This window comes from Zonotrichia leucophrys, chromosome 15 (genome assembly GCF_028769735.1).
Source record: "Zonotrichia leucophrys gambelii isolate GWCS_2022_RI chromosome 15, RI_Zleu_2.0, whole genome shotgun sequence".
NCBI classification, from domain to species: domain Eukaryota; kingdom Metazoa; phylum Chordata; class Aves; order Passeriformes; family Passerellidae; genus Zonotrichia; species Zonotrichia leucophrys.
The window spans coordinates 13,928,549-13,952,428 of NC_088185.1; the positions used below are offsets into that span (position 1 = coordinate 13,928,549).

The following is a 23,880-nucleotide window of genomic DNA, read 5'->3' on the forward strand; positions in this document are numbered from 1 at the left end:
AGTCAGGTTTACCAGCACCCAAATCCTGACCTTTTAATGCAGAATCCGCAGTGCAGAGCAGCAATAAGTCCTCTGAACCATCCAGTCTCAGCCCTGCCCTGCATGGCTGACTCATATGCCAGAAGAGGACAACCAGTGTCACACCTGGTGAGAAGTTACTAGAAGAAGAGACCTTGGTTCACAATCCAGTGCTGATGCCTCAGACCTGTCTGTCCTCATGGCAGAGCCTCTGCTGCTCCAGAGGCTGCCTGAAAAGGCCTGTCCCCATGCACAGGCCACAGCAAACTGCAGATGTTGACATGAACCCAACGTCAAACCTTTCTCTTGTTTCTCTCCAGCCTATTTACCCAAAATGAACAAAATACACTGAAAGTTCAAGCAGGCAACCTGACTCCACAGGACCCAGGCTCACAAAAAGCAGCAGAGAGGTCCCTGCATCTTCAGTGAAAGTCTGACTCAATAGCAGCTGCTGCACATTCAGAAGAAAACCAGCAGGATATTTTTAAATCCCATTTTTCACATCCATAAAGTCAGTTCCTTTTTGGACCATTAGAATGCCATCACTGATGCTGCTGGACATGCCAGTCAGGGCAGGACAGTCTGTTCTGGCAGCAGGGATCTACAAAGAGATTTTTTGGGTCAAGCTCAGGTATAATTTCGATTTTCCTAAGAGGAGATGGCAAGTTTGGGAAACTCAAAGGCACTTCAGGGAAGTGGTGACATGCTCCTCACCTCTCCGTGGATTTGTGGGTTGAAATGAGGCCTCTGCCTCACTAATTATATTTTATCTTTTGCTTCTCTGAAACACATGGAGAGCACATTGCTGCATGTTCTGGTTCCAGCCATGACAGGGTTAATTTTTGCAGTAGGCACAAGGGGCAAGGCCAGGATGGGGGCCTTGCCCCTTCTGTACCACCTCAGATTATGCACAGGGTGGGGAAGGGGTCTCTTCTGGTGGCTAGTGTGGAGTCTGTGATCAGGGTAACATCAGCTTCCACTTGGTAAGCACTCACATGTGAATTGTTCCCATCTTGTACACTCAGTTATTAATTCTGTTTCTGTTACTGTTTTTTTCTCATTTCATTGCTGTTTCCAGTAAATTATTCTTATCTCAGCCTGTGATTTTTACCTTTTGTGCCTCCAATTCTCCTCTCCAGCCACCCACAGGGTGGTGCATAATTTGGAATGTTTCACTTCGAACACTAAATTGGGAAATACCTTTCTTAAACTAAAACACTGTGGAAACAGACTATGAGTGTGTCTCTGCTCCTGGCAGGGTTGAAGATCCTCAGTGCAACCAGGATGTGTTATTAAAAGGAGAAAGATGGGAACAGAGAGGACACAGAGCTGACTGCGAGGTGACAAAGGAGGCAGTGAGGGTGGTAAGAAAGATGTGTACTAATGTCTTTACAAACAATTCAATAGGTGAAAGTATGGGTGTTAATGTCTTTGACTTCAAGTTGCAGGTTTGCTACAGAACCCAGAGCTGGGCTAGGGTTAGGTTCGACTCCTGAAATAAACAAATGGATCTGCACAAGCCGGAGCTGCTGAACTTCGGGGGAAAATAACAGGTTCAAGGGGGGATATGTAGTAGGCAGTTCAGGAAGGCTGTACCTTCCTAGTACCTCAGCCAATGGGGAAGGGAAGAGGGCAACATGCGGCCAAGAGTTTAGGGTAAAAGAAGGCTGCATCCTCCAAAACATGGAGAGAGAAAACCCCAGGGGCATGTACCCCATTTGTCCCTCTCCCTTTATTCAAATAAAGTTGCATAACTTCTCTGTCTCCTTTATGAACACTGGCTTCTCATAGCATGATTTTTCCATACAAGATGGGGGACTCATGCCTTGCTCAGTTTTTAGGTGACCAAATCCCTCCAGCACTGGCCAGCAGCGGGCAATTGATGGGGTACCTGAGACTGTTCAGGTGACAGACAAGAGGCAGACCAGGGGGACCAAGAAGAGTCCACAGGAAAAGACCACTGGAGATCTCACCAGTGAATGCAGTGGGACCCTCAGGGTGTAAAACATGTCAGGATGTCCAGAGAGGGCAGTAAAGGAAAATCAAGAAAAGGGATGATGATCCCAAAATACCTCCAAAGGGTCCTTTGGGAGAATGTTGAGATGGTTTGCACATTCTATTCTCCCAGAGGTAGTTGAGGACATAGATGACCAGAAGGGGCAATAAGGAGAGTTGAAAAGGAGTCTCAGCCACAGGGAATGGATGCCCAGAGAGAGCAGTAAGGGAAAATTGAGAGAGGGTCTTGGCAATTGCTACACCCAGAAGGGGCAATAAGGGAAGTCAAGAAGGACTCTCTGCAACAGGAGACTGATGGTGTTGGTTTGAGAAAGGATTGTTCGAAGGGGAGTGTGGAGGAATGTGGTTAAGGCAAACAGCAGAGGGACACTATGTGATAAGGAAAGAGAAACAGTGAAGATTGGGATGTTCTCCACCATATCTTCAAAACATGCAGTCTAATACAGGGCCCAAGCCTTTTGTATTCCCAGCTTCCAGGATAGGGAAAACAGGGAGATATTGTTCCTATGCCTGCGCCCCTCCCCAGGTCATTATGGAGCCAGAGTGGAGGATGTGTGTTTTCCCACTTACTACTCAGGACCTGAGGGGGTTTCTCTATGGTGAGGAGCGCTGAGAGCAGGTGTCAGACTGCAGGAGTGGGACCATGGGCTGGGCACCTGTGCAGGAGGTTTGGGACAAGCCGAGGTTGCGGGGCTCAGCGCTGGGCAGTGTCTGACGCCACACACCACGGGCAGGGGCTGCAGTGCCCCATGAGGCTGCGGGATGTTTCACCTGCCCACCCTGTGGCACCATCCTCTGTGCCCATCCACCGGCACCTTGTGCTTCACAGAGCTTGTGGTGCTGAGAGCTGCTCGGAGACCTGGATGAGTGTGCTGGGGATGCATCTGGACACTGCGGCAGGACAGGGACTGGTTTTGGTACACGGTGTAAGATACAGTCTATCACCAAATCCTGGCCTGATACAAGAAGGGATTTTGTTTGGGTCACCGGGGAGGTGAGAGATTTGCAGAGAGTTCGGAGGCTTTGGGAACATGAGAGCCCACAAACAGTGAGAGCACTGGTTGGAGAGATGACAGAGTGGGCCCTTGCAAGAATTGGTTAGGAAGGCACATCAGGTATATGTAAGAAGGGGTGAGGAGAAGGTAAAGGTACAGGCAAGAATAATGGCACAGTTTTTAATCAATGTGCCATTTGTAAAAAAAAAAAAAAATAGAACTTTAGAAATTGATAGTTAAGGGTGTCAGGATTTCTATTGTACTGGGGGCTGACCACACTGAAGTCCTTGATAACACGCAAGGTGGGTCTGAACCGAAAAGTGTATTTCCTAGTAGACTTGGGACTGTCTCTGTTCACTTTGAATTTTATGTCAAAGGGGGTTCTTTTAATAATTCAGGGAGTAAGTAGGAAATAGAGCCAGTGCACTTTATTCAACCGCTATTGGTGAATATGTGAGATGGGTTTGAAAAGTGTGAATTTCTGTTTGTTCCTAGATGTGATTGTGTTTTGCTAGGAGGGGATTTGATGACTGATTGGAGGTGTGAGTTAGTGTTGTGAGGGGTGATGGGGAAACTGGCGCCGTTGTGCTGATAAAGCTTATGCTAAAGTGAACCCAGAAGAGTTGGCAGTCCCAGGGCAATATGGAAAACTGCCTCTCCAAATTACTCTGAAGCAACCAGGATAAGTGGTATTGAATACCCTCTTTCAAGGTCACAGCCTGTTATTGAGTCCCTCTTAAAGCGGGGCCTTTTGGAGACATGTATGTCTCCCTGTAACACTCCTATCCTCCTGAAAGGAATGAGGGACTTGTCTTCATAAACAAACTGTGAGTTTCCTGGTAGAGAAAACTAGCACTGAAAGATAAAAGAAACAATGGAAAGGATTCCACCAATTGATGAATGGAATGAGAGAGGTTTGTCTTTACCAATAAACTGTAGGTCTGCTGAAAAATAAAATTGGATACTGAGAGAAGAAAAAACAATGAGAAGAACCATAAATTCCATGAGAACTCCACTGAGTGACACAAGGAAAAGACAAAGTGGGGGGAGATACATTAGAAGGGGTTCTTAGGTGTTTTGGGAAGTGTGTACCTCTCAAGGACCTCAGCCAGTGGATAGTGGTATGCCAGCTGGCAGGGTGGCCAGAGGTGTTTCCAGTCACTTCAGGTATTGGATCTGACTGATCTAACTGATCGTTTATTTGATCAGTTAACAAATGATTTCTGAATATGGGATTGTGAAGGCAGTGGACTCGGACAGGGCAACTCATTTTACTGAGGGAACCTTCAAAGATTATGGCTGCTTTGAGAATTCAGTGGGATCTCCATATCCCTTGGCCCCCTCGGAATTCAGGTCAAATAGAAAGAATGAATGTGTCACCAAAACTGTGGTGAGAACAAAAAAACTTTCCAACAACCATTTTTAGTGTTAGAGAATCAAGGCATTGCTTTATTCTGGCCAGAATATGCAATAGAAATTTCACCCACACAAGATTGCAGAGAAAATCATTCTATGACACATAAATTTTACGAGACTTCCCCCCTATTTTATATAGTCAAACCTCACAGGAATTCCCTGGTTCAATGTGCATTGGTCCCAGGTTAGGCAGTTCTTAGTATGGGGTTTCTTATTTATGGATTTCTTCATCTCCAAGGCTAATTTGGTCCTCATTTCTTGGTTCTCTTATCAATCTTTTCCAGACCAGGTGTCTGCAACCATGCCAGGGGGCAGTGTCTGGAGTTGAAGGCTGCCTATCTGCCAGTATCTGTCTCCTGGCTATTCCCAATCTATGTGGGTGTTAAATTCATCAGTTTTCACCCGGTGAAACAGAGTAATTGAAAAGAAACTTCAATTCCTTTTTCCTCTAGACAAAGGCAAACTAACCTGACTAGAGTTACATTAAAAAAATGTTAAGCCTTGTATAATTTCCAACACTGTCTCCTTTATGTACACTGGCTTTTCATAGCATGATTTTCTATATGAAGGGGACACACTAATCCATGGCCTATCCAGAAACCAACTAGGGTTGGCCCCTCCCGAAGGATCAGCCTGGGCTTTGTCACCGCTGCACGTGTGAACTGGGAGGACACCAGGCACAGGGAGGAGTGTGGGGATGGGGCTGGGGTGTGGTGTGGGTCCTGTGCAAGGTGTCAATGACAGCAGCACCTTGTAGGTGTGTGCACCTTGGTCTGTATGTCCGGTGCCTGTGAGTCCTGTGTTTGCATCCATGTGTGTGTCTCTGGGACCTGTGTGTCTCCTGAAGTCCAAAACTGAGCAAGAAAATAAAACTCTATAGTCAGAAGGCTACAGAGCAGGTATTTGTTTATTCAGCAATGGGAGCGAGAGGGATCTCTCTGCCAAAAACTCAATCTTCTGTAGGCTTCAGTTACATTTTAAAAGTCCTTCCGTGCAATGTCACAATTACAACATATCATTACCATACTCACATTTGCATAAAGCTGTGCTGTGGTTTTACAAGAGTTTGTTGCTTCACCAACAAAGAACTTTGTCAGTTCTTCTGTGGTGGTCATCAGTCTTCTGGTGGTCTTTTGATGAAGATTTCTGTAGTCTTCACATTTGCACTTTCTACCTCTATCTTCAGCACATGCCTTGGTGCTTGTTTTACAGTCTAACTTGGTTTTAGCTAATTTTGCAGTTTGCAAGTTCCATTAGAACTTGCTATCTTACTCTTGATGGCATTTGTTATCTTACTTGCCCCATTGTATTGCTTTTCTTCGCTATCCTGCTTGTTTTACCTGCACATCTTGCTACAGTATTACTTGTGGTTAGCCTTTTGTTAGATACCACTTAGGACTTGTGAAATACAAAGTTGTGTTTCATGTCAGGTACAAACAGGTGAAGTGTGTACTTGCGAATGCGAAATGTGTGGACATCGACAATGGGATAGTTGTGAATTCCAATAATAACTGAGGAAAATAAAGCATGGAGAAAGGCCTTTGAACCTATCTTTTGTTTGCAATTAACCCTGGTTGATTTAGGAGCATTGGAATTAAGGTGTTAAGGATGTTGCTTTTTGCTTGCATTTAATCCATAAAAAAAGCTCTGCAATAATAACCTTTTGAAGTATAATTTTAGAATATTACTTGTATCCTTGAAACTATAGCTTTGGAATGTATATAAAGGAAATATGCTTATCTCACGCCGTATTGAAGCAAAGAAAAACAGTTTGAGAAAGGAAGATGAACATGACCTCAAGGATTTATGGTTTTGACCAAAGGGAAGCTGGACATCACTGTTATGAGATTTATAGTCTCTGCAATTAAAAGGTGGACACACATCTGAGGAGCTGGACTCTACCAGATGGGATTCATCTTTCTTCTTTTGGAAACTGGACCGTCACTATCTGGGGATACTCCTTTGAAAATACAGAAATTAAAATCACAATAGTATATAGAATTGTGATGTAATAATTTGGAATAAAAATTGCTGATGAGTAAAAATTAGAAAGAGAAACTGTTGAAAAAAAGGCTGATGAGTACCCCTATAAATACCTGTAATCATCAATTATCGGTGTGCAGCTGGAGGGAAAACTTCCCCCACTGTACCCAGCGCTGTATTGCTCATACTTTACCATATTAAGTAATAAATTGATTGCTGCTTGAATATTGGCCTAGTCAAGCTTCTTATTCATAACAGACTCACTCTGGGACCCGTGCTTAGGTTCGCTGCTACCTGAATCCACAATAGGGAAAGCAGCAGCCACATCCTGGATCTGGGCGGGACCCGGCTCGGGGGCTGCAGCAGCTGGGCAGGGCCCCGGCCCCGGCCCCGGCCCCGGCCCCGGCCCCGGCCCCGGCCCCGGCCCCGGCCCCGGCCCCGGCCCCGGCCCCGGCCCCGGCCCCGGCCCCGGCCCCGGCCGACTCGCCGCGGCGCAGGGGGGTGGGGCGTTCGCCGGGGGCGGGACGAGGGGGAGAGCTCCGCTTGTCATTGGTGGGATCCATCCGCGGGGGAGGCGGGGCCGCGTTCTGATTGGTGCTCTCGCTGCGGGGAGCGGTAAGGGAGTTCGCTCTCGCGAGAATGTGGCGTAGCGCGGGAAATTTCTCCCGCGGTGCCGCTGAGGTGCGGCCCGGGCCGGCCGGGATGGGGCTGCGGGACGGCGCCGAGGCCGAGCCGGCGCGGCGGGGGCGGCGGCCAGGCGGGCCCCGGGAGCCGGCGGACGGCGCCGTTCCCGGCCGTGACGATGCTTCCGCGCTGTCTGCACTCAAGCGTCTGGAGCGGGCGCAGCGCACAGACCGGCTGGACGCGCTGTTCGGCTTCGAGCGGCCCGCAGAGCCCGGTGAGCGGACTGGCTGGCTCATCAACATGCACCCGGTACGGGCGGGCGCGGCGGGAGGCTGGCAGGCAACAGACGGGGCACGGGGTGTTCCGTGGGGAGAGCCCCGATAGGGTCTGGGGAGGGGTTTCCCACAGAGACACCCCAGCCGTGCCAGGGATGGGAGTCCCACGGAGTTACAGCCGGTAGGGCTGGGGCAGGGGCCCTTTGGGGAGACCCCCGATACAGCCGGGGTGGGGAGGGAGTGTTCCACGGAGAGACCACAGATAGCGAGCGGGGGAGGGAGTCCCCTGGGGAGACCCATGGTACGGCCAAGGAGGCAATTCCGACAGACAGATCCCGGCCGTACTCGGGGGAAAAGACCCAATGTCCCTGCTGGGCCTCCCATGTTTCCCTGGCAGTACCGGGAGGGAAGGCTCGCACGGAGACTTCGGTAAGCCCGGGGGGAAAGAGTCCCGTGGTGGGGTCCCGGGGTAGTCTCATGGAGGGACCTTGCTGAGTCTTGGCGCTCTCATGGACAGACGGAGGTGCTGGACGAGGACCGGCAGTCAGTGAGCGCAGTGGACTACTACTTCATCCAGGAGGATGGGAGCCGCTTCAAGGTGGGTGCCTGAGGGGAGGGACACCAAGTGGGTACAGTGTCCCAGGAGAGAAATTGTCACCATTGTCTGTCTGCTCCTTCCTAGGTGGCCCTACCCTACAAGCCCTACTTCTACATTGCTACCCAGAAGGTGAGGAGGGACAGGGCTGAGCTCCCCAGGAAAGGAGACAGCATCTTGGGGAGCTCAGGACCTCCTGGGCAGCCTGCTTTGGGATGCTCTCCTCCCAAGGACAGAGATGCACTACTCAACCCCAGAGTCTCTTGACAGGGCTGTGAGCGGGAAGTGTCCTCATTCCTCTCCAAGAAGTTCCAAGGAAAGATTGCAAAGCTGGAAACTGTCCCCAAAGAGGACTTGGACTTGGTCTGTATCCCTCTGTGGCTTTTTGTTTTTGGACCTTGCACCAGTCTAGTGATGTAGGAAGGCATGAGCAGGGAGTGAAAGCAGCGTGCTTGACTTAAATCTCCTGATGCTGTGGCATCTCAGAAATGTGTTTACTATGGCTAATTGCTTATTAGCAGTAATTACATTCCTCTCCTATCAGTTATTTCAGACTCTGTGTTCAGGACATTAATTTCTAGAATGAAAGTGGTTGGAGGAAGGAGGATACTGCAGGAGAGGGGTGCTGCTCATGCTCGACCCATTCTTCCTCTTTTTCCCTGGGTAAATCCCACTTGTGGGTGCCTGCACAAGCAGCAGGGCTGGCTGGGCCCTTGCTGTTGTGGTGCTCTTGACACACCCACGAGAATCTCTCCTCGGTGCTTTACTGTCCCACCCATCAGCATCTCCTTTCTGGCCAATCCTTTCACCTGCATCAGTCTTGTTGGCCTTCCACCCTTCTCTCTTGGTATCTATCCCTGAGCTGCTGTTCTCTTGCTGCTTTGCAGCCAAACCACTTGGTGGGCCTGAAGAGGAACTACATCAAGCTGTCCTTCAACACTGTGGAGGACTTGTTGAAGGTGCGGAAGGAAATCTCTCCTGCCGTGAGGAAAAACAGGGAGCAGGACCAGGCGAGTGACGTCTACACAACCATGCTGTCGAGGTGGGATATCCCCCCAGGGGATTCAGTCAGTCTCTCGTGTTAATAATTCATAGAACTATGGAGTAATTTGGGTTGGAAGGGACCTCTAAAGGCTGTCTAGTCCAACCCCCATGCAATGAGCAGGGACACCTTCCTCTAGACCAGGTTGCCTGAGCTGGGACAGCACTTCTACAGAATCACAGACTGGTTTGGGTTGGAAGGGATCTTAAAGATAATCTCATCCACCCTCCTGTCAAGGGCAGGGACACCTTCCACTGGACCAGATGTCTCCAAACCCTGTCCAGCCTGGCCTTGGACGCTTCCAGCTATGGGGCAGCCACAGCTGCTCTGGGCAATTTGTGCCAGTGCCTCACCACCCTCTTAATAATTAGACCCTCTTGAGTATTTCCCAACTCTCTTCAGAGTTGTTACCTTGCCTAGATGTAACTCCTGCTATGCCTTTCGACCACCCATCTTTGGGGTGGTTCTTCCAGCTCTGTGCTGCACATTAAGAGGCCCCAGAGCTGATGGGATGGGGTTTAGTGGTATCTGTATTGTATAGTTTGCCTGTTCCCTGTGAAAGGGTACAGAGAGGCAATGGGCAACCTTACTGCTAATTGTGACCAAGACAGAAATAATCCAACATTTTCTATTTCTCTCCTGTCCCTGACTCCTGCTGCCAGTGTCACCAGTGCCAGTGGGTGTCCTTGGCAGACTGACACCAGGGGACGGACTATGCTAGATCTGTGGCTTACAAGAAGAGATGGGCTGGTGGGAGATGTGGCGGTTGAAGGCCGTTTGGGGCACAGTGATCATGAAATTACAGAGTTCTCAATATTTGGTGAAATAAGGAGGAACATCAATAAAATTTTCACAGTGGACTTCTGGAGTGCAGAAGTCTGTTTGGCCTATTTAGGAGACTTATTCAGAGAGTTCCTTGGGAAGCAAGAGGAGTCCAGGAGGGGTGGGTGTGCCTCAAAATAGAGATCTTGAGGGCACAGGAACCAACTGTCTCTGTGCACTGAAAGATGAGTCGACAAGGCAAACATTCAGCCTGGATGGGCAAGGAGGTTTTGAAGGAACTTAGAAATAAAAAGAGCATGTATCATCTGTGGAAGGAGTGTCTGGTATCTCAGGAAATATTTATGAGGCTTGCTAGGGCATGTAGGAAAAAATTAGAGAGGCCAAAGCTCAGTTATAACTTAATTGGGCAACTTTTGTGAAGGATAATAAAAAATGTTTTTACAAATATATTAATGGCAAAAGGAAGGGTAAGACAAACCTTGGTTCTCTACTAGATGTGGGAGGGAATTTAGTCTCTGCCAATGGGGAGAAGGCAAAGGTCTTTAAAGCCTTCTTTGCCTCAATCTTTAGTGAGAAGATGGCTCGTCCTCAGGACAGCTGTCCTCTGGCCTGGTAGATGGTGCCAGGGAGCAGAATGATCCCCCTGTTATCCAGGAGGGGGCTGTCAGAGAACTGCTGAGCCACTTGGATGTTCATAAATCCATGGACCCAGAGGGGATCCACCCCAGGGTGATGAGAAGCTGGCAGATGAGCTTGCCAATCTGCTCTCCATCATTTACCAGCAGTCCTGGCTCACTGGTGAGGTTCCAGATGACTGGAAGCTGCCCAGTATGATGCCCATTCACAACAGGGGTGGGAAGGAGGATCCTGGTGGTTCTAGGCCAGTCAGTGTAACCTTGGTACCTGGTAAGGTAATGGAACAGTTTAGACTGAGTGTCATCACCCAGCACTTACAGGATGGCCAGGCCATGAGACCCAGCCAGCAGGGGTTTAGGAGGGTTGGGTCATGTTTGGCCAACCTGGTGTCCTTTCATGACCAGGTGACCCCCCTGGTGGATGCAGGAAAGTCTGTGGATGTGTCTATTTGGGCTCCAGCAAGGCCTTTGGCACTGTCTGCCACAGCACACTCCTGGAAAAGCTGCAGCCATGGCTGGGACAGGAGCACTCTGTGCTGGCCTCAGACCTGGCTGGATGGCCCAGAGAGTGGTGCTGAGGGTGCTGCATCCAGCTGGCAGCCAGGCACCAGGGGTGTCCCCAGGGCTCTGAGCTGGGGCCAGCTCTGTTCAATCTTTTTATTGACCACATGGATGAGAGGATTGAGTCTTTCATTAGTAAATCTGTAGATGTCACTAAGCTGGGAGTATGTGTCCATCTCTTGGAAGGTAGGAGGGCTTTGCAAGGAGACCTGGAATGGTTGGAGAGATGGGCAGAGTCCAATAAGATGAAGTTTAATAAGTCCAAGTGCCCAGTCCTGCATTTTGGCCACAATAACCCCTGCAGCGTTCCAGGCTGGGGACAGAGTGGCTGGGCAGGGCCCAGGCACAAAGGGCCCTGGGGGTGCTGGTGGCAGGCGGCTGAACGTGAGCCAGCAGAGTGCCCTGGGGGCCGAGAAGGCCAAGGGCTCTGGCCTGGATCAGGAATGGTCTGGCCAGCAGAACCAGGGAGGTCATTCTGCCCCTGTATGGGCACTGCTGAGGCTGCACCTCGAGTGCTGTGCCCACTGCTGGGCCCTCAGCTTGGGAAGGATGTGGAGATGCTGGAGCGCGTCCAGAGGAGGCAACGAGGCTGGAGAGGGGCTGGGAACACAAACCCTGTGAGGAACCACTGAGGGAGCTGGGGCTGTTTAGCCTGGAGAAAAGGAGACTCAGGTGACCTTATCACTCTCTACAGCTCCCTGAAAGGTGGCTGTAGTCAGGTGGGGTTGGTGTCTTTGTCCAGGCAACAACTGACAGAATAAGAGGACACAGGCTCAAGGGAAATTTAGGTTGGATGTTAGGAAAAGGTTTTTTACTGGAAGAGTGATAAAGTACTATAATAATCTGCCCAGGGAGGTGGTGGAGTCACCATCTTTGCATGTGTTTTAAAAAAGTTTGGATGTGACACTCAGTGCCAGGGTTTCGTTGAAGTGTTAGGACTGGGTTTGACTAGATGATCTTAAAGGTCTCTTCCAACCCAGTGATTCTGTGTGACACATGGATAAGGCAGCTGCTCCCCTCTGCTCTTGCAGTGCTCTGAGTGGGGGCAGTCTAAGCACAGATGAGGAAGGAGCCTCAAAAAAAGTTGCCAACCAGATGGACAACATCGTGGATATGCGGGAGTATGATGTGCCTTACCATGTTCGCCTTTCCATTGATCTGAAGATCCATGTGGTGAGCTTTGCTTTCCCAGTCACAGTCCTAAAGCACAGAAAAGTTTTTTCTCTTCAAACCTTTACAAAAGTATTGATGACAATGAGTTCTTGTCTAGAGCTCAGTTCTGTTTCCTGGGCTTCATATTTAATGGCACGCAGAAAAGCTACCTGATTAATGCCTGGCAATAGTTCAGACTTTTCTTCTGGGCTGCCTGTGACTGCCACAGTTCCATCCCCAGCAGCTGGATGGAGTGATATGGGGATGTGGCCCTGCCATAAGGCACTACCCAGCCTCATCTCTCCACAGGCTCACTGGTACAATGTGCGATACCGGGGCAGCACCTACCCGCCCGAAATCACCCGCCGAGATGACCTTGTGGAGAGGCCGGTGAGCACTGGGCAGCTGTTCCTTGTGCAGGTGTTCTGCCCCAACAGACTGATGTCTGATGTGCTGCTAGTGTAAAACATGGTGGCAGGGGAAACACTGGGCTTGGGTAGTGATTTTTGGGTTGATAAAGCACTAAAACTATAAACAGGGATGTTCTGGTTCACTTACTGTACCAACACTGGGTTTTATGGGAAACACCCTTTCAGTCAGCTCTGAAATATTTTCTAATGGATTTGGTCCTACCCAGGATCCTGTTGTTCTTGCCTTTGATATTGAAACAACCAAACTCCCTTTGAAGTTTCCTGATGCAGACACAGACCAGATCATGATGATCTCCTACATGATTGATGGGCAGGTAAGGATACTAGGATGGTTTCCTTCAGGCTTGGGCAGCAAAGCCAGGAAGCAGCCCAGCATTACCCTCTAATCCTGTTGTCTCCAGGCTTGCCATGCTGCCAGATGCATGATGTGTGCCTGTGGGAGTGACATTGAAGTCTGGGTGATGTTTCATGGAACCCAGCCCAGGTTGTTGGTGCTTCTCTGCAGGACAGAGACAACACTGGTGTTCTGTGTTGTCTCTCCATGGCCTCCTTTCTGATGGTCAATGACACTTCAATGGATGACTCCCAGAATGTTGTTCCCCCTTGACAGAAGCTCTGGCTTTCAAGAGAAAAGCATCCCATTGTTTGGGCAGCATTTTTGAGTTGTCTGTGACTTCAGTCCTCCTAACTGCCTCCTTGTCACCTCCGCAGGGCTACCTGATCACAAACAGGGAGATTGTCTCAGAGAACATTGAAGACTTTGAGTTTACTCCCAAGCCAGAGTACGAGGGTCCGTTTTGTGTCTTTAACGAACCAGATGAGGTAAGTCAGTTCTGTTCTGCAGAGTTTTACCTGCCTGGAGCTTTTCTTGGCCAGAGGGCTCATTCCCTGGCAGACTGCCTCCCTGGGGAACCCAGTAAATCCAGCAGGGCTGTTTGTGCTTTTGTTTCTTGGGAATAAGGGTGAGAGGTCGGTTTTGGGCTAGGTGCAGAGGAAAGAGGAAGTGTGGAACAAACTGTGGTATCCACCACCTCCCCATAGAGGAGATGAAGTTCCTTAGATGACACATCTTTTCTGTTTCATCTCAGGCTCATTTAATCCGGAGATGGTTTGAACATGTCCAGGAGACCAAACCCACCATCATTGTCACATACAATGGAGACTTCTTTGACTGGTAAGATCAGGGATGATGACTAAACTGGCAAGGTGTCACCTGAGCTAGAGGGCAAGGTCAGGTTCCATCCTCAACATCCTTCCATAGCTCAGACAGTGTGGGGAGGTCATGTGGCCAGATATGGGGCAGCCATGTCCTGCACCTCACCAAATCCTGTGGTCATTGGCTTGGCAGTAGGACTTTCTGAAGAGTCCCATCCACTTCACTGAGCTACTTTTAAACCCTTGGCAATGTGGGAATGCCAGCATATGGATGAATTCAGTCATGGGAGAGCAGGAAGTGGGTCAAAAGAGACCTGGAGGATATTGGAAGAAGTGTACAGATGAGCCTGGGGAAGCAGGAGGAGAGGCACTACAGACCTCTGCCTTCAGATGCATGATACAAGCAAGCAGGTTTGCCTCTTGAACCACAAAATGGTTTGGGTTGGAAGAGACTTTAAAAATCGTCTTGTTCCAACCTCACTGCCATGACCAGGCACACCTTCTACTAGACCAGGTTGTTTCAAGTCCTGCCTGGAAGTCTATAAACAGATAAATCACAAGGAAAAATACTTTGGTAGTTTGTAACAAAGTGATTATGGAACCGTTGTTAGAGATGCAGGAAAATGGCTGTTCTGCTCCTTCTCTTCATGCTGCCTCTTTCCTCAGGCCCTTTGTGGAAGCAAGAGCAGCAGTTCATGGAATTAATATGTATCAGGAAATTGGGTTTCAGAAGGACAGCCAGGGAGAGTACAAAGCATCCCAGTGCATCCACATGGACTGTCTGAGGTACTGAATGTGGCCCCTCTACACATTGCTGTGTCTTTTTCTCTTCAGTTCAGATAAAATACCTATGGTTGTATTTGAATACTGTTCTCATGTTCTTCTGTGGGAAGCTTTGTGTGTCACCTTCTTCAGCTGTGTAATAATGCATTCCTGTGTTGTCTTCTTCCCCTTGGTGTGCTGCATTCCAAAGGAGCTGCCAAGTCTTCCCCTGAAGGGTTCCCAGACTGCTCTCGCCCTGTAGCCCTGGGTGTTTGATTGCTGAGTTGGGAGGAGAGAGAAAGGGAGAGGGAGTGGGTTAAGGCCATTGGAGCAGGGAAAGGGACTATAGCCTCACCTACCAGCCTCCTGACATAGAGGGAAGAGGAAAGGACACATGGCAGAGACAGAACTGTAGGGTTTTATGTTGGTTTTCCCCCCTGGAAAGTCTGGGCTCTGGAGCACAGCTGGATGTTGTTGCAGGTGGGGTCTTCTTCAGCGGTGAAACTTTTATCTTAAAGCCACTGAGGGAACTGGAAGGTGGAATTTATGAGCAGTGGTGGGGAGATGGACACTGGGGGCTGTTCTCGTTGGGCTAGCTAAAGCTGGACAGCCTTGTCCAACTGTATCCACTCTTCTTGGATTCTGGGCTGTCCTTGGTGAGAGACATGGTACTCGAGGTCCCCTTCACAATCTTGACCCTGTTTTGAAAGTCAGGCCTGGTTTCTCTGCACAAACTGATATTTTCCTGATTCTGTCCAGGTGGGTGAAGAGAGACAGTTACCTCCCAGTGGGAAGTCACAACCTGAAAGCAGCAGCTAAAGCAAAGCTGGGTTACGATCCAGTGGAGCTGGACCCTGAGGAGATGTGCCGGATGGCCATGGAGGAGCCTCAGGTATTCTCTCCCTGTGCTCTGTGGGAAAACAAGCTGCACTATGACTGAGTCTATAAGTTAGAGTGGATTTTGAGAAATTAACTGAATCCGTCTCCCCAGATTTCCCATGCCTTAGAGCTCACAGGGAGAAGGAACAGGATTCCCCTGACGTGATTCTGGCCCTGGCAGTGCACTGTGCGTTCTCTGTATTTATTTACATTAGTGGGGTGAAAAGCATCAGTGAAATCAGAAACACCATGAAGAACTGAGACCTGCTGGAGGAATAGGAGAGGGTTAGTGCTCCAGGTGTCATGGCAGGAGGTTCTGCTGAGCCCTGTAGCAGCTTCCTGAGACCCATAGACTCCCAAAGGCTATGGAGAAATACGCCTTTTCCTTCTTGCTAATAGGAGAATGTCCAGCAGGAAGCAATGAAAGATCATTGTCATTGAACCACTCTCACATGGGATTGGGATTCATTTGCTTCTCTTGTTCCTTGACAGACCCTGGCCACCTACTCAGTATCTGATGCTGTTGCTACTTACTACATGTACATGAAGTACGTGCATCCCTTCATTTTTGCCTTGTGTACCATCATTCCCATGGAGCCTGATGAGGTGAGTGCTTTCCCAAAATTATCTCTTTTCTGGGTGAAGTACCATGATTCCCACTCTGCAGGGATGCTCTGGCCACAGATCTGATTCCCACTGCTTAGATACTCTGCATGTGTGGCAGGGAGGAAGGGAGGGTGGATTTAGAGGCTGCTCCTTTCTCTACAGCCGTAGGGTGTTTGGACACAGGTTCCTATAAGAAGACGCCTGACATTCGGCAGTGCAGGGCTGGAGCTAGAAAGTATGGCTGATGCTCCATGCTCAGCCAAGTTCACTTGTCAGTGAACTTGTTCAACTTGACTGTTGTCAGCTGCAGGGAGGATGATGAAGGAAGCTGTCAAGCATTTAGAAGATGTCAGTCTGTTCCCACCTGGTTGAGCTGACAAAGGCACTTGATGGAGTGGTGCTGTAGATGTGTCACCACCTGAAGCTGTCCAGCTTGTGTGACAGTCCAGTCTTGCCAGTGCTGGGACAGCACTTCTACAGAATCACAGACTGGTTTGGGTTGGAAGGGATCTTGAAGATAATCTCATCCATCCTCCTGTCAAGGGCAGGGGCACCTTCCACTAGGCCAGATTGCTCCAAACCCTGTCCAGCTTGGCCTTGGAGACTTGCAGGCATGGGGCAGCCACAGTTCTCTGGGAAACCTGTGCCAGTCTAGTGCCTCACCACACTCACAGGGAAGCAGTTCCACCTGATATTTAAATCTACTGTTTTTGAATTTGAATCCAGATTTGGTTTCTCATGTGCAGGTGTTAAGAAAAGGATCTGGGACACTGTGCGAGGCACTGCTGATGGTTCAGGCCTATCATGCCAACATCATCTTCCCCAACAAGCAGGAGCAGGAATTCAACAAGCTTACAGAAGATGGACATGTGCTGGACTCAGAGACCTATGTGGGAGGCCATGTGGAAGCACTGGAATCAGGGGTGTTCCGCAGTGACATTCCCTGCCGCTTCAAAATGGTAATGGGCCAGCAGCCAGCCCCTGGTCTCATGGGAGGGATAGCATTTCCGCTGGTGTTGGCATCTCCAGTGTATCCCTGCTGGGCTTCCAGGGGAGCATCTAGAATCACAGAAATCAGTAAGGTTGGAAAAGCCTTTTAATGCTGCCAAGTCCAACTGTTAACCCAACATTGCCAAGGCCACCACTGTCCTCAAGTGCCACATCTGCATGTCTTCTGAGCACTTTCAGTGATAGAGATTTTGCCACTGACCTCAACAGCCCATTCCAATGCTTGGCAACCTCCAGGAGACCCTTGCTACCTGAAGCTGGGCTGGGATGGGGTGGGAGGAGATCTCTAAGTGGCCATCTGTGCTTCAGTGGGAGAGCAAGCAATCCAGAGCTTGTTGACAGCAGGGGATGGTAGTGAAGTAGGGTTTTGGGTTTGTTTTTCAGCCAGTGTTTCTTGGAAGTTAGGCCTCTGTCACTTGGGGTCCTGTCCTCTCTCAAACTGAGCTGCTTTTGAACCCTTTCTGAGGGCTTTTTACCTGTTTCTGCTACCTTCATCAACTCCCCCAGTGCCTCAACATGTCCCTTACAGATTAGAGGTCCACAAGCAAAGCAGGGACAGGGACATGGGGCAGAAGCTGCCGGCCTGCAGCCAGGGACAGCTGCTTACAGCCTCACTGCCATCTCCATGTCCCTGTAGAATCCTGCTGCCTTCGACTTCCTGGTGCAGCATGTGGAGAAGACCTTGCAGCATGCCATTGAGGAGGAGGAGGGAATTCCCTTGGATCAGGTCACCAACTTCCAGGAGGTACAGCACCCGCAGCACGCCTGAGTTGGGCAGGAAACTGGGACTGCAGCTCTAAAATGCTTGTTTGGGTTTGGTTTATGTTCTACAAAGAAAGACTTAAGCCCATCTACAGGCTGAGTCCTGCAGCCCAGCCTGGAGATCAGGGTCTCTGCCCTATCTGAAGAATGCAGCTCCTGCTTTTCCCTTCATGGGTTCAACCAGGAGCAAAGCTCTGAGAGAGCTGGGAGGGAAATTAGGGAGAAGGCAGACCCCCTCAGATATCCCAAATGCTCTTGTTCCTCTTGTTCCCCACTTCTTATCAGCTACAAAAGTGCAGGTTGCCTCTCTCCAAATCCATGTCTGGAGTTTCTTGGAGGGCAGCACTAGACTGGGGACCTCTGGTCTTTTGCTGTTGTCTCCATTAACCCATTTGCACTGCAAAGGTCCTCGATCAAGTCATATTTAGGAAGCAGCTGCTCCCACTTCCCAGGTATCCCTATGGAACAGCTTATCTTGGACATCGAAATCAAAACCTAAAGCAGTGTCGAGGAGACCCTGCTCTGCTCCTTTGGTCCTTTGGATCCATCCCCAGAGCCTGTGGAGAGTGAGCCTGTGAAGAACCAAATTTAAAAAAGTATTTGATTCATTAACTCCTTCCTGTCCTAGTTTCAGTTCTCTTTATCTCACTACAGGTTTGTGATGAAATCAAGGCCAAGTTGAATTCCCTGAAGGATGTTCCCAACAGAATTGAGTGTCCTCTTATCTATCATCTGGATGTGGGGGCCATGTACCCCAACATCATTCTGACCAACAGGTTGCAGGTGGGTAACATGAGTCTTGTCTCTCCTAATCTGATTTCCAGATGACCTTGATGGTCCCTCTGGATCCCCTTAAAAGCAAGGGCTGAACTTTCTGCTCAGGGTGGGGGAAGCAGATGAGGCTGGGTATGAAATTTGGTCAAGCTGCCATGGAATTGTAGAATCACGGAATTATTTTTGTTGGAAAAGCCCTCTAAGACCATTGAGTCCAACCACTCTGCCAGCATTGCCAAAGCCACCACTAACCCATGTCCCCAAGTGGCACATTCACATGGCTTTTAAATACTTTCAGGAGAATGCCACTCTGAGCAGCCTGTGCCACTGTCTGATCACCCTTTTAGTGAAGGATTTTTCCCTAATATCCAACCTAAACATCTTCTGGCACAACTTAAGGCTGTTTCCTCACTTGTTCCCTGGGAGCAGAGCCTGATGCTCACCTGGCTCCACCCTCCTGTCAGGGAGTTGTAGGAGCAAGAATGTCCTCCCTGAGCCTACTTTTCTTCAGGCTGAGCTCTCAGCTTCCTCAGCTGCTCCTCACCAGACTTGTGCTCACCCCCTTCCCTGGCTCTGTTGTCCTTCTCTGGATGGCTAGATCTTCAGAGACTCAGCTGCAGCTTTAGCTAGAACTCTTCCCAGAAACCTAGCTGTTGTTTTGAGGAGCTTGTGCTCCTGAAGGGCTCTGGAAAGGGGATCTCACTGAGTACTATCTCTGATGTTCACACCTGTGCTCTCCTGCCACTCAGCACCTGTTCTGGCATGAGTTGTGATTTGGGGACTTGTCCCCTCTAACACCTGTGTGTCTGTTACTGCATCCAGCCCTCTGCCATGGTGGATGAGGCCACATGTGCTGCCTGTGACTTCAACAAGCCAGGTGCCAACTGTCAGCGCCGGATGACGTGGCAGTGGAGAGGAGAGTTCAGTAAGTACAGCCCACAGAGAAGGAGCCAAATTCCTGCTTCTCCTCCGAGACACTGATCACTGCCCTCCTCTGCAGTGCCTGCCAGCCGCAGTGAGTACCACCGCATCCAGCAGCAGCTGGAGTCAGAGAAGTTCCCCCCCTTGTTCCCTGATGGACCACCCCGTGCCTTCCATGAGCTTTCCCAGGAAGAACAAGCCAAATATGAGAAAAAGCGCCTAGCAGGTAAAAAAAATCAAGGTCTTGATCCTGGCAGTGTTTTACAACATGGACCATGAGTAGTATTCAGGAGTAGTGACCCCTCCTAGGGCTGTGGGATGAGGTCAGGCTGGTCTCAGAACTTCTCCAGGATCCCAACAGACTCATGCGTGCTTCCTACAAGGAGCCAGGCACTGATACTTCTGTCAGTGTTTCCCTTTCTCTTGGAGAGCCATGGATTATAGCTAAAATATGAATGGCTCCATTTTTTTGTCAGGCTGCTAAATAAAGCCAGTTAATAAAAGAGAAACATCACATTATCCTATCACCTGGAGGGAAGCTGTCCAGCAGAACCACCCAACTGGCTGGGGGCAGAGCCTGGGTTTGTAGCTGGGCCATATGATTAGTTTGTTTTCCCCCTGGCCCTCCACCTCCATAAAGAGGTGCTGCATCTTTCCTTACTGGGATCTTCCTCTCCCTTTGCAGTAGAGCTGTCCCCCACTCATGCATGCCTTATGCTTAGCTGCCTCTCTATCCCTACTCTGTTCATCCATCTGTAGCAGGGCAGCCATCCCTGACAACCTCCCTCTGCCTCCTCCCTTGGCCAGATTACTGCCGCAAGGCGTACAAGAAGATCCACGTCACCAAGGTGGAGGAGCGAGTCACCACCATCTGCCAACGAGAAAACTCTTTCTACGTGGACACTGTGCGAGCGTTCCGGGACCGCCGATATGAGTTCAAGGGGCTGCACAAGGTACCGAGCTTGGGTGCTGCTCAAATTGTCTTGCCAAGCCTGGGGACCTCTTGTGCCTTGCTGAAAACCTCAAAGGATTACTCTGTTGGCTTCCCACTGATAGAGGGCAGGGTTGTATTGATTATTGGGAAGAAAATCTTCCCTGTGAGAGAGATAAGGTGCTGGCACAGGTTGTGTCTTGCTGAAAACCTCAAAGGATTACTGTCTTGGCTTCCCACTGATAGAGGGCAGGGTTGTATTGATTATTGGAAAGAAAATCTTCCCTGTGAGGGAGATAAGGTGCTGGCACAGGTTGACCAGAGAAGCTGTGGCTGGCCCATCCCTCCAAGTGTCCAAAGCCAGTTGGGTTAGATAGGACTTACAGCAACCTAGTCTAGTAAAAAGGTGTTCCTGCCCAAGGCAGGGAGTGGGATGAGATGAGCTTTAAGGTGCCTTCTCTCCCAAACTATTCTAGGAGGCCCAGGGGCTCTATGTCTGGCAGAGTTAATTAAAGAGCCTGTTGCTTTGCAGTTCCTCCCTGCTGCCTCTTTTGCCATGATTCCCAGGGCTGACAGAGAGGCTTTTCCTACACTGGTGGTTCAGCTGTTAGCTGGGCGTGATGGATTCCATCAGGCAGTGTATTGAGTTCTTCCCTGCACACATATGGTGCAGCACAGCTGGTGCTGCTTGAATTCAGATCAATGATGGGAGCTGCAAGTCTCATCTGACAACTGACAAAGCGCTTCTGGCCAACCCCTCCTGTGCTGCAAAATAAAATGGGATGTTTGACTCATGATGCTGATCTTTGGCAAAGATATTCCTGTAGAGCTGCAATGCTCTGCTGGGACTGAGTGGAAACCAGTTGGGTGCCACCAGCAGTGATATGTGGAATTGTCCTGACTCTGCCCTTGGCATGCAGGTGTGGAAGAAGAAGCTGTCTGCAGCAGTGGAGACCGGAGATGCCTCTGAAGTGAAACGCTGCAAGAACATGGAGATCCTCTATGACTCCCTTCAGCTGGCCCACAAGTGCATCCTCAACTCCTTCTATGGATATGTCATGCGGAAAGGGTAAGTCTCCCCTGAGCCATCCAGGATCCTTCTAGGGAGGACCCTTGGAAACCAGGATTGTCCTGCTGAGGTAGTCACTTCCTGAAGCACCAAGATGAGAGTAGGTCCTGCCTGTAAAACTCTTCTCTTGCTTCTACCCACTACTCCTCATCCTGGAGACTCTTACCAGACATTAAATTATGGAAATCTGGTCAGTAAGTGGGTTTTCAGCTTTTCTGGAGCATGATAAGTAGAGAATTTCATAGGAGAACAATGCCCAGTGTTGTGTTTCTTGCCCTTCTTCCCCTAGAGATCCTCCTGCCCCTCCATAGCTGGGTTTTGGAGGGGGTATGTCATTGTTTTAACTGTGACTCCTCTGCTCACAGAGCTCGCTGGTACTCCATGGAAATGGCTGGCATTGTCTGCTTCACAGGGGCAAATATCATCACCCAGGCCAGAGAGCTGATCGAACAGATTGGGTAAGTGTGTGCTGAGCTGAAGAAGGTCCATCTGCATCTAGGACAGATGTGGGAGCATGTTAAACACTTGAGTTTTCAGAGAGATGGAACACATTTCCTGTGAGGAAGAAGGGTTGAGAAAGCCGGGGGTTTTCATCCTGGAGAAGAGAAGGCTCCAGGGAAACCTTAGAGCCCCTTTAAGTGCTTAAAGAGATTCCAAGAAAGATGCAGACAGATTTTGGGCAACAGCCAGGAGTGGTGGAACAAGAGGGAGTGACTTCCCACTGGCAGAGGGCAGGGTTAGATGGAATATTGGAAAGAAATCTCTGCACAAGTTGCCTGGAGAAGCTGTGGCTGCCCCTGGATCACTGGAAGTGTTTCAAGGTTGGACAGGGCTTGGAGTAACCTGGTCTAGGGAAAGTTGTCCCTGCCCATGACACAGAGTTGTTGGAATGTGATGAGTTTTAAGGTTCCTTCCAACATCAAGTGATCTGTGATTCTCTCATTCTATGAGCATTCAGATTCCTGACACTGCTGTTGTATTTGAAGGTTCCCTTTGCAGAAGGGAACAGTGGATGGAACAGGCTGCTGCCTAGTAGGGGACACAGAACTGATCCTCACCTCTCATCCATTCTGCTCCTGACAGTGGCCTTCCTTCCTTCTTTCCTTCCTTCCTTTCTTCCCTAGGAGACCTCTAGAACTGGATACCGATGGGATTTGGTGTGTCCTTCCCAACAGTTTCCCAGAGAACTTTGTCATCAAGTCAACCAATATCAAGAAGCCAAAAGTAACCATCTCTTACCCAGGTGCCATGCTGAACATCCTGGTGAAAGTGAGTCTAGCACCTGTCCAGGTCAGCTCTGCAGCCTGGGAAAGGGAGATGGAGAGCTGAGGAGTTGGGAGAGCCCCTTTTCCGTGTCCACTCCCTATGTAGTGGGTGAGATGTTGGGAGTGATGGCCCTGGAGAGCATCTGAGTGGAGAAAGAGGCTCAATATCCTCCTCAGAGAGGGGGTCTGTAAGAGTCCAGGTGAGGTGCATGCTTACTTGTGCTGGTAGGGAGTCCAGCACAAGGTCTAAACCAATGCTCTGCTTACTCCAGGCTCTGTAAGAGAAGAAAATATCATTTTAGGGTCTCAACAGGCAGGAAAGGTGCTTTGACTTTTGAGTCCTAAATTGTGCTCCAGCTCCCAGAGGGGTGCTCAGGTGTCCCTTTGGGCAGGGTGTGTCCCAGGGGCATCCCCTGGTGTGACCTGGCAGCTGTAGATTGAAACTGTTCTCCTGGGGCTGTGCCACAGGAAGGCTTCACAAATGACCAGTACCAGGAGCTGCAGGATCCAGCCTCACTCACCTACGTCACGCGCTCAGAGAACAGCATCTTTTTTGAAGTGGATGGTCCATACCTGGCCATGATCCTTCCAGCCTCCAAAGAGGAGGGCAAGAAGCTGAAGAAAAGGTGAGATTTCAAAGCTTGAAATATTGTCTCTTCCCCTGAGTTGAAAGACTAAGGATCTTGTTGCCTTTGTACATGTGGGGCATGTTGGTCCTTCCCTCCAGAGCCAGCAGCATTTGAGTCACTGGCTTTAAATGACAAGTTCCTTATGTCAGATCATTGAATGCAGCTATTATGGCAGTAAATTTTAGCAGATAACAGGAAAATTACATTTCTCCTGCCTAGTGACCAGACATCTGCCTGTTTGGCTCTGAGGTGTGCAGGAGAACATTGACTTTGCTTCTGAGGATTTCTAATACTGCTTCTATTCAACCCAATCTGTTTAAACTTAGCAGTTCCTGCCTTCCTATTTTTCAGTGTTAACAGACTTCCAGTAACACTTCTCCTATGTATTTCCCCTTCCCTCTCCATCTGTAAGTAGGACTGGTTCTGCCATTACTGTCACATTATGGGATAGTTGTACCCAAACTTCACTGATTTCTCAACGACCACCTCCTAACCAAGAATGTGAGCTGGAGCACTAACATCCATTATTTTGGGTGGCAGCCCACAGACCTTGATCTGACTCCAAAACATGCTGTTGCTGTCCCCAGCACTCT

At 49.6% G+C, this 23,880-nt stretch overlaps 1 protein-coding gene across 1 annotated transcript in view; it reads left to right on the forward strand.

Moving 5' to 3' along the window:
* The first annotated feature begins 7,121 nt into the window (after nucleotides 1–7,121).
* POLE (DNA polymerase epsilon, catalytic subunit) overlaps nucleotides 7,122–23,880 on the forward strand; it is a 33,407-nt gene continuing 16,648 nt past the window's right edge. Inside the window, exons 1-23 of the mRNA XM_064726870.1 lie at nucleotides 7,122–7,361; nucleotides 7,845–7,925; nucleotides 8,010–8,054; nucleotides 8,193–8,285; nucleotides 8,810–8,964; nucleotides 11,975–12,116; nucleotides 12,405–12,485; nucleotides 12,733–12,840; nucleotides 13,238–13,348; nucleotides 13,615–13,700; nucleotides 14,348–14,467; nucleotides 15,203–15,335; nucleotides 15,815–15,928; nucleotides 16,675–16,887; nucleotides 17,574–17,681; nucleotides 18,353–18,481; nucleotides 19,295–19,397; nucleotides 19,473–19,619; nucleotides 20,201–20,346; nucleotides 21,245–21,393; nucleotides 21,759–21,851; nucleotides 22,518–22,662; nucleotides 23,127–23,284. Coding sequence (XP_064582940.1) covers nucleotides 7,131–7,361; nucleotides 7,845–7,925; nucleotides 8,010–8,054; nucleotides 8,193–8,285; nucleotides 8,810–8,964; nucleotides 11,975–12,116; nucleotides 12,405–12,485; nucleotides 12,733–12,840; nucleotides 13,238–13,348; nucleotides 13,615–13,700; nucleotides 14,348–14,467; nucleotides 15,203–15,335; nucleotides 15,815–15,928; nucleotides 16,675–16,887; nucleotides 17,574–17,681; nucleotides 18,353–18,481; nucleotides 19,295–19,397; nucleotides 19,473–19,619; nucleotides 20,201–20,346; nucleotides 21,245–21,393; nucleotides 21,759–21,851; nucleotides 22,518–22,662; nucleotides 23,127–23,284 — 2,891 coding nt within the window. The 5' untranslated portion in view covers nucleotides 7,122–7,130. The remainder of the gene's footprint in view (nucleotides 7,362–7,844; nucleotides 7,926–8,009; nucleotides 8,055–8,192; nucleotides 8,286–8,809; nucleotides 8,965–11,974; nucleotides 12,117–12,404; nucleotides 12,486–12,732; nucleotides 12,841–13,237; nucleotides 13,349–13,614; nucleotides 13,701–14,347; nucleotides 14,468–15,202; nucleotides 15,336–15,814; nucleotides 15,929–16,674; nucleotides 16,888–17,573; nucleotides 17,682–18,352; nucleotides 18,482–19,294; nucleotides 19,398–19,472; nucleotides 19,620–20,200; nucleotides 20,347–21,244; nucleotides 21,394–21,758; nucleotides 21,852–22,517; nucleotides 22,663–23,126; nucleotides 23,285–23,880) is intronic.